Source organism: Chiloscyllium plagiosum, chromosome 23 (assembly GCF_004010195.1).
Source record: "Chiloscyllium plagiosum isolate BGI_BamShark_2017 chromosome 23, ASM401019v2, whole genome shotgun sequence".
NCBI classification, from domain to species: Eukaryota; Metazoa; Chordata; class Chondrichthyes; order Orectolobiformes; family Hemiscylliidae; genus Chiloscyllium; species Chiloscyllium plagiosum.
The window spans coordinates 58,367,282-58,377,051 of NC_057732.1; the positions used below are offsets into that span (position 1 = coordinate 58,367,282).

The 9,770-nt window shown below is 41.7% G+C and overlaps 1 protein-coding gene across 1 annotated transcript in view; it reads left to right on the plus strand.

Moving 5' to 3' along the window:
• Nucleotides 1–9,770, plus strand: part of ncor1 (nuclear receptor corepressor 1) — a 413,945-nt gene that overhangs the window by 394,961 nt on the left and 9,214 nt on the right. Inside the window, exons 46-47 of the mRNA XM_043713232.1 lie at nt 4,837–4,890; nt 8,589–8,609. Coding sequence (XP_043569167.1) covers nt 4,837–4,890; nt 8,589–8,609 — 75 coding nt within the window. The remainder of the gene's footprint in view (nt 1–4,836; nt 4,891–8,588; nt 8,610–9,770) is intronic.

Consider the following 9,770-nt stretch of genomic DNA (forward strand, 5'->3'; position numbering starts at 1 on the left):
AAGTGTTGGCACTTGCTCACTTCTTTCAGTTTAAAACATGGTATTCCTGCCTGTTTTTTTTCCCTGAGTGTACACCCCTAGCTCAAGTCATTTCTGTGGGGTACTCAGTATTTCCATGGTGGAGTACACAGCCAGCTTCTTCTGCACGAGGATGAGTTATTTCCCCTTTTCTCCCTGCTTGACTGCACCTGCTTCAGTGCAGAAACTGGTCTTTTCTTTCCATCAAAGCTTCTCCAGGATCTGCATTGAGTACCATGATTTTTTTTGTCTTGGATGAATCAGTGGATTGACTTGATGGATCTTGAAGCAGTTTTTATTCTCTCCACCAGTTTTCTTGTGTTCAATTCCAAGAAGGACCAAGAAGCTGAAGCATTAAACAGCAGGAGGTTTATTATGGACAAGGTTAGATTAAACTATTTCCTGCCCAAAATAACCATTTGCATTATTATCATTTAAGGTGATTTGGTTCTAAAAGTGACTGTCCACCGAATTTACAAAAACACACAATAGTTTGTTTTAGAGGAGTAGCTCTCTCTGGTTATTACCGTGCTCATATTTAAGGATTAAAATGGCAAGAAGGGAATGGATTAAGTGTAAGATATATGTGTTACCAGGCTGAAGATGATTTGATCTAAAACATGAGAAAGTGTTTGGAAGGATTTGCTTGAAGTATGTGAAGTATCTGACCGGTTTGTTTGAGGCAGCTGCCATGTTAGGCGGTCCTATTTAGGAAAAAACTTAAAATACATCATCTCTTGTGTATGGGGTGTCCAGAGAACTTTCTGCCAATGAATTACTTTTGAAGTGCAGTCACTTATTATGTAAATGAATTTGGCAGCAATTTGTGCACACTAAAGCCCCAAGTGGTGCACTAACATAGTTCTTCTGTTAATCTGAGATCTGGAACATTTCAAATCCCACCAGTGCAGCTGGATAATTTGACTTTTAAGAATTAAATAAATCTGGAATTTAAAAAATCGTTGGTAAATATTCCTGTGAAACTTCTGGATGGCTGTTAAAACACATCTGATTTATTAGTTTGGAAAACAATAAATGCTGGAGATCACAGTGGGTCAGATAGCATCCATGGAGAGACAGCAAGCAAACATTTGAGTCTAGACGACTCTTCAGCAGCACTCATTTTGAGTCATCTAGGAGGGGATGGGGTCAGCATCTGGGTGGATGCTCTTTAGAGGATTGGTGTGGACCCAATGGGCCAAATGGCCTGTTTCCACACTGTAGGCATGCTATGATGCCAGCACCTTCTCAAGAGCCGGGAGTGATGGGCAGTAAGCACCCACCAGGGACACCTGCATCCCTAAACTATGTTTAGCTCAGAAATTTTTTAAAAATCAGATAATCTTTTATTTAAATTATGATCATGTTATAACATTAAGCTATTTTGCCCCCTCGAGCCGACTCCACCATTCACTAGGATCAAGCTGATCAAACACTCCTTACATCCACTTTCCTGCCTTTTCCCCATAACTCTTGATTCCCCAACTGATCAAGAATTTATCCATCTCACCTTCAATATACAGAAGGACTCTGCCCTCAGAGCTCTCTGTAACAATGAGTTCCAAAGACACTCAACCCACTGAGACAAGAAATTCTTCAACATCTCAGTCTTAAATTGGCATCCTTTAACTCTGAGACTATGCCCTCTGGCCCAAACTCTTCAATGAGGGGAAACATCCTGCCAGCTTTCAACATATCAAGCCCATTAAGAATCCTGTATGTTTCAATGAGATCATCTCTCATTCTTCTGAATTCCACTGAGTAGAGTCCCAACTTGTTTCGGAGAAAGTGAGGACTGCAGATGCTAGAAATCAAAATCGAGAATAGGATGCTGGAAAAGCACAGCAGATCAGGCAGCATCCGAGGACCAGGAGAATCAATGTTTCAGGCAAGAGCCCTTCATCAAGAATTTGATGAAGGGCTCTTGCCCAAAATGTCGATTTTCCTGCTCGGATGCTGCCTGACCTGCTATGCTTTTCCAGCACCCCACCCTCGACTCCAGACCTGTTTAGCCTTTGCTTATAAGACCTTTTCTGAACTGCTTCCAATGAAATGTTATCTTTCCTTGAATAAGGGGGCCAAAACTGGGTGAGTTGCACTTCGGCGGGTCGGTGTGGACTTGTTGGGCCGAAGGGCCTGTTTCCACACTAAGTAATCTAATCTAATCTAATCTAAAACTGCTCACATTGGTCCAGATGTGGTCTCACCAGCACCTAGAATCCCTACAGTGTGGAAACAGGCCCTTCGGCGTAACAAGTCCACACCGACCCTCTGAAGAATAACTGACACAGACCCATTCCCCCTACCCTATATTTAGTCCTGACTAATACACCTAACCTATACATCCCTGAATTGTATGGGCAATTTAGCATGGCCAATCCACCTAACCTGACCATCTTTGAACTGAGGGAGAAACTGGAGCACCTGGAGGAAACCCACACAGGCACGGGGAGGATGTGCAGACTCCACACAGACAGTCACCCGAGGCAGGCATCAAATCCGGGTCCCTGGCGCTGTGAGGCAGCAGTGCTAACCACTGAGAAACCATACCTTGTACTGTTGCAGTAAAACTTCCCTATTCTTTTACTCCAACCACCTTGAAATAAGGGCCAACATTCCATGATCCTTCCTGATTACCTGCTGTCCCTGTGTGCTAGTTTTCTGTATTCATGCACAAGTATCTCCAAGTCCCTTTATGTTGCAGTTTTCTACAGTTTTTCTCCATTTATATAATATTCTGTTCATTTGTTCTCCCTTTCAAAATGAACACTCTAATATGTTCCCACATTATACTCCATTGGCTAACTTTTTTACCCACTTGGTTAATTTATCAATATTTCTGTATAAATTTTGTACCCCCTTGCTATTTTTGTGTCGTCTGCAAATTTGGCTGCAGTGCACCTCCTTCCTTCTAAGTCATCCATGTTTGTTGAAAATAATTGCAGTACCAGCACTAATCCCTGTAAAACCCCTGGCCACAGCTTGCCAACTTGAAAATGAACCTTTTATCCCACCCACTGTTTCCTGCCCATTAGCTAAATCTCTACCTACACCAATATACTGCCACCAACATCATAAGCTCTTATCTTATGATGTAACTTTGTACTTTGTGAAGATTGAACAGTACAGGCCCTTCAGCCCTCAACGTTGTGCCGGCCTTTTACCCTGCTCCAAGATCAGACTAACCGTCATTCCCTTCATTGTACTAACTTCCATGTCGCTATTCAAGAGTCGCTTAAATGTCCCTGTCAAATGCCATCTGGAAGTCCAAGTGCAACACAACTACTGGTTCCCCTACTCTGGTTGAGACCTCCTTGAAATGCTGTAATAAGATTTCCCTTTCATGAATGTTGCTTGAGTAATAAATATACCCAGGTACCAGAAGAACCCAGTGTCTCTTCTACCTGAGGAAAATGTTTTTGGGACACTGGGGACAATCAGGACACCACAATACTCTCCAAGTCAATTATCAGAGGTTGACTAATTTCAAGAAATAATCTATTCAAATCCTACCTTTTAATTTCTGCCACAACAAACCGCATCTATATTTGTAGAGGCACCAGCTGCATGGCTTATTGTAGATTCTAACTGATCACACTATTCTGGCAAATGGTTGCTCACAAGCTTTCTTCATGAGTACTGCTTTAGTTCATTTTCCTCCTTAACAAAGAAAAGTTAAATTTGATGATGAAAAGTAAGTGTAGTGTCTGTTCTGTGTGTCTAGTCACTGGCAAATAGGACCGGGAAGAGCCCATTCATCCCTTATGTTCAAAAGCAAAATGGTGTGATGCTGGAAATCTGGAATAAAAATGAAACTAGAAATACTCAGCAGGTTTGGAAGTATGTGTATAGAGAGAGAGAGAGAAAAAAAAGTGTTAATGGTTCAGGCCAAGGATCTTCCTTCAGAACAAAAAGATGTTAGAGGTGAAATATTTATGAGGAAGTGCAGAGGTGTAAAAGAGCAAAAGGGAGTGTTAGAGTTGAAGGAAAAATGTTATGGCTAATGAATGATGGTGCAAGGCAGAAGAGATACTAATGAGGCAACATGGTCTACAAGAGTTGTGAGCAAGGAAATAGCAGAATCATCATCAACAGCTAATGCCTAAATAAATTGGGGCCAGAGGTTGTGACCTGAAAATGTCAAACCCAATATTGAGTCTGATTTTTTTTTTTGATTAATTTTCAAATGAGGTGCATCTCATTGAACTTAAATTCAGTTTCATCAACACAGTGTAGCAGGCCAAACGCAGACTAATTTGAGTGAGAATCCAGCAGAGTTCATGATTAGTTTCACAATATTCAATTCTTAACAACTAATTGGGACTGCATAATCTTTAGATTTCATTCAGAAGGCCTGTTATTAGAATTTGCACCTTGGATATGCACCCAGTGGTTCTTGTAGGGTGCCCAGTCATGACCTATAGATAAGTTTCTAGTCCTCTATGCAGAACCAGTTGGATGGTTCAGAGCAGAATCTTGTGCCCATCTCAGTTCTGCCTGGCAAGATTATGGACAGGACCAATAAAGTGTGGAGCTGGAAGATGGAAAGGTCCCAACCTGAAACATCCACTCTCCTGCTCCTCTGATGCTGCTTGACCTGCTGTTCTTTTTCCAGCTCCACACTTTATTGACTCTGACTTTTCCAGCATCTGCAGTCTTCACTGTCTCCAAGATTATGGACAGAATAAGGCATAATCAAAGGCGGCGTAATCAAAGACTACATAATTTCAGAATAAACTTCAGTTCAAGGGTTGTGGTGTTTGACTATTTCGTCAGGCTGTGTGGTTACCTATTAACAGATTCTCTTTATCATTGCAGCTAATGCGCAGCCTGGGACTGAGATATTTAACTTGCCTGCTGTCACATCATCAGGTAAGGTCTGATTTAAAGTAAGAAATAGGGGCAGGATTCAGCATTTTGAGCCTGCTCCACCATTCTTCCTAATTTCCTTCTTTCTGAATTACCTCCGTATCCCTGAATTTCCTTAATAGTCAATTTCTCAGTCCTCTGGGGTAGAGAATTCCAAAGATTTCGAAGTTGGTAAACTTCTCATCTCAGTCTTCAATGATTGAACCTTTATGGAGATTGTTACCCCAAATTCTAAACATCCTAGCCAAGCGAAGCATCCTTCCAACATCCACCTTTATTATAACTTTTATTTGCTTCAGTGGGATCACGTATAATTATTTTGAATTCGAGAGAACAACTTCTTGTAGGACATTCCTCTCAGCCCAGGAGTCAGTCGCACGAACCTTAGCTGCACTTCATCCAAGACATCTGTAAGCCTTCCTTAGATAAGAAGACCAAAACTGTATGCAGTACTTCAGGTGTGACCTCATGAAAATCCTGCTTAATTTTCACAAGCTTTTTTAGCTGTTATATTCCAATCCCTCTATAACATATTTTTTAAAAACCTGTAAGAACTGCAGATGCTGAAAATCTGAAACAGAAACAAAAACAGACATGGTTGGAAAAACTCAGCAGGTCTGGCAGCATCTGTGGAGAGAAATCAGAGTTAACGTTTTGGGTCCAGTGATGCTTCCTCAGAAGTTAAGGATTACTGGACTCAAAATTTTAACTCTGATTTCTTTCCACGGTTTCTGGAGACCTGTTGAGATTTTCCAGCAATTTCTGATTTTGTTCGCACTATAATGTAGGTAGATATGCCATTTGCTTTTGTAACTACTTGCTGTTTTATTAACTTTCATATTAACTTTCCAAGAGTCCTTAACAAGGATTCCAATTCCTTTGAACAGCAACATTTCCCAGTTTTACACCAATTAGTAAATATTTGCACTTATATAGCTTCACATTCCACCTGCCATCTTCTTTCCCAGTCACTCTAATTGACAATATCCCTTTTCATATTAATAGTCTTCCTCACAGCTTACTTTCTCACCTAACTCTATATTGTCAGCAAACTTGAACACTGCACTCATTCTGCTCATCTAAGTCAATATAGATTGTAAGTAATCAAGGCCCCAAAACTGATGACATCCTACTAATTTAAAATTGACCATTGTGTTCATTCTTTTCTTTATGTCTCTTAACAAGCATTCTATGATGCTAAAATATTATTCTCAATCCCATGAGTCCTCCTTTGTGTAGTGACCTCTAATGTGACAGTAATTATTAATGTATGAAACATTGAGGTGAGCAGCAGTTCCTTTAGGAAAGCCAGTCCCAGTGAGCATCCTCATTTATAGTCGATATTTCAATATGAAATGTTTCCTGCAGAAACGCAGCCAGTGAAACTTGAAGCTTTGTATCAGTGTTGATGACAAGTTCATGTTGCAGCTACCACTATGAATTCAGTACGAGGTAGGCCATTGGGCAATGTATGATGGGAACACTGAGACAGTCTCCGCATCACAAGCTCAAATAGCTCTGGATCTTGAAATCCTCAGTCTTCACTACCAGAGAAAAACCAAGGCCATTTCCAATCTTGTCCAAATTACAATTTCCAAATGATTCCTTTTGATCATCCAGGACTCAACAACATTTTGTTGTGTATTTATTCATTCATGAGATTGTGTATCCCTGAATAGGTCCTTAGAAGGTGGTGATAAACTGTTGCCTTGAACTGCTGCAGCCCATGTACTGTTGGTGCAACCACAGCACTGTTAAGGGAATTCTCAATTTTCACCCAGTAACAGTGAAGGAACAGAGACCTATTTCCAAGTCAGGATGGTTTGTGACTGGGAAGGGAACTAACAAGTGGTGGTGTTCACGTACACCTATTGCCCTCTAGGTAGTAAAGGTTGTGGTTTTGGAAGGTGCTGTTGAAGGAACCTGGACAATTTGTTCCAGTGAATCTTATTTTCAGTGGAATTCTGATTAATCGAGCTTAGCAAATCCCCTTCATCCATCACTCCTACCTAACCCACCCACTGCCTCAGTTTTAGAATTCTCAACCTTGTTTACAAATCCCTCCAAAATTCTGCACTCCTCTATTTTTGGTGTACCAAATTTTAATTGCTGCACCATTGATGACTGTAACTTTAGCTACCTGCCTGTAAACTCTGGAATTCCCTCCCTAATGTTGTCTACCTCTGTCTTCCTTTGGGATGCTTCTCCAAGCCTACCTCATTGACCAAGCTTTTGGCAATCTGGCTAATATTGCTTTACGTGCTTCGGTGTCTACCTTTGCTTTATAACTTTCTTGTGAAGCACCACGTAACATTTTAGTCCAATTAAGGCAAGTTAATATTGTTTTGAGCATCTTGAAAGATGGACAGGATAATTGTGAGCACCAACTAAGAACAGTCAATATTAAACATAAAGTCTATATAAAGTGAAGCCACCATACAATACACTAATCCTGCAAAGCAATGCACCACCTTTCACAGCTATAGGGCAGGCAACTGACTAACTGCGCCCATGCCTGCCTTGCAAACCAGGAGACCAGCATTTTCCAGCCTCTCCTCCTCCACCTGTTGATTTTCCCTGCATTTCATGGATAGCTCTATTTTCTGTGGAGCATAACTGCAGTTAGGTGCTGTATATGTGTTGCATGCCTTTAGTGTGCATGTATATTCGCCCATCTGTGGCAGCATTGAGGGGAGGTCCAACTGTCGTCTTGGAGGCTATGTGCATATAGCTTTGCTCTGATTATCAGGCAGGAGTATACACATCTGTGCATCTGACTGACTTGTAGGGTATACATATGTGACTGGTGTATGCATGTATGTGTATCTGGGAAGGTATGTGTGAATGTGCAATTGTCTTGGATGTGTGTGTATGCTTGCTCACATTGTCCATCTCTCTGAGGGGGTGCATGCTGGGGTGGTGGTGTCACAAGTCTGTCTGAGGGTGTATCCATCAGATGTGTTGGGATGCCTTCAATCAGTGAGTCCATGCATAGATGACAACATGATTGTGTCTGCCTGTCTCAAGGTGGATGTGCAGAGACATGTGGCACAGTTTGGCAGGAGCCGTGTTTGAACACGTCTCACTACCAATCAGTTTGTGTATATGTCTTGAGTGTTGCGAGTTGGTGATGTATGTGCATCAAATTGTCTGGTAGGGGTATGTGTGCCCCTTTCTGGGTGGAATGGGGGTCCATATGGGCACCCGACTGTCAGCTGCCATATGCACATCTGTCTCAGGGGAGGCTGAGGGGAACGCATGCACATTCTCCTGGAATGTCCAAGGGTTGTGCCTATGTCTGCCTCTCTGAGGCTGCATCTGACTGACCCTGTGAGACGTGCAGGCATGTTTCTGACTTTTATTTTGGTTGAGGGTGGTAGGGGTGCCAATTATGCATGCTCATCTCTGACTTTCTCCTTGTGGTGGATGTATCTGACTGTCATGGCTGAAGCTGGGAATGGGGTATGTCCTTAACCTGGGGGTGTGCATGCCAGACATTTTTAGGGTGGATTGTGTATGTCTAGTGAATATGGCCTGCCTTCTCATTTAACGAACTCCGCTTACATCAGAAGATTACTATTTACTAATTTGTAAAAATGTACTGATTTTATACATTCAGATTAAAACATCTTGTAAAATTAAAACTAATTTTAAGAAGTTCAGCTGCTAAAACCCAATTATTTCTCTTTCTTTCGCCCCAGGTGTGGTTTCGTACAAAAAAGGTGCGTCATTTGCTTAACAATCTAGCCACATTTTTTCAGGTCTTACCTGCAGTTTCCAAATTAGTTTCACTGCAAAGGAGTGGTGTACTTGACCCCAGTTTTGACTTTGTAAACTTCTCCAGAAAGTAGCTAACTAATGAAATGGAATACCATCCACAGGCTAAACACAGCTTGTTCATAATTTCTGAGCTTCCTTGTCAAAAGGAACAACATGTTAATGGGTGGAGAGTAATCTGTTACTGGAGGAGATATTCTTTCTGATTTCTTATCCATGGATTCAAACCATGGCAGTGCTAACCAACTCGAGGATTTGTTTCTGATGTGGCCACCTGATCTTACCCCAAATACTGTCTACCAGCCCTCCTTGCTGCAGTTGCTCTACTCCTTTATTCGCTTTCCGTTTGTCAATTGGGACCGCAAGCATGTTGTGCAATGTAACCTGCCAACAGTAACAACCTTGCCTTTCAAACTAACCAAATCATATAGCTGACTGGTGTATAAAGCATTGCAGATTTCCTGGTGAAATTTTGATTATAAACTATGTGGTGGGGGATGTTCATTTTAGCTCGTCCCTCAACACCAAGAATGACTTGAGTAACCTGTTCTGCTCAGAATGTCTCACTCACCTTGGAAACTTGGAGGTGTGACTAATAATGAAGATAATAATTAGCTCTAAGAAGAAAGGACCAACAAATGGCAGGTGGAATTTAGTTGAGAGATGATAGGTCATGCATTTTGGCAGAAAGTTTTTATTAAGTTCTTCCTGACAAAAAAAAAAGGCTTGATGTCAAATTTCCACTCATCAGGACAGAATGGCAAGTATACCAAATCTGAAAGGAATAATAATTATTACTTCAAAGTTTGTGTGAAGGTTTGTAGCTCGGGTGCTCGTTGCTGTGGTTCTGTTCGCCGAGCTGGAAATTTTGTTGCAAACGTTTCGTCCCCTGTCCATGTGACATCCTCGGTGCTTGGGAGCCTCCTGTGAAGCGCTTCTGTGGTGTTTCCTCCGGCATTTATAGTGGTCTGTCCCTGCCGCTTCCGGTTGTCAGTTTCAGCTGTCCGCTGTAGTGGCCGGTATATTGGGTCCAGGTCTATGTGTTTGTTGATGGAGTTTGTGGATGAGTGCCATGCTTCTAGGAATTCCCTGACTGTTCTTTGTTT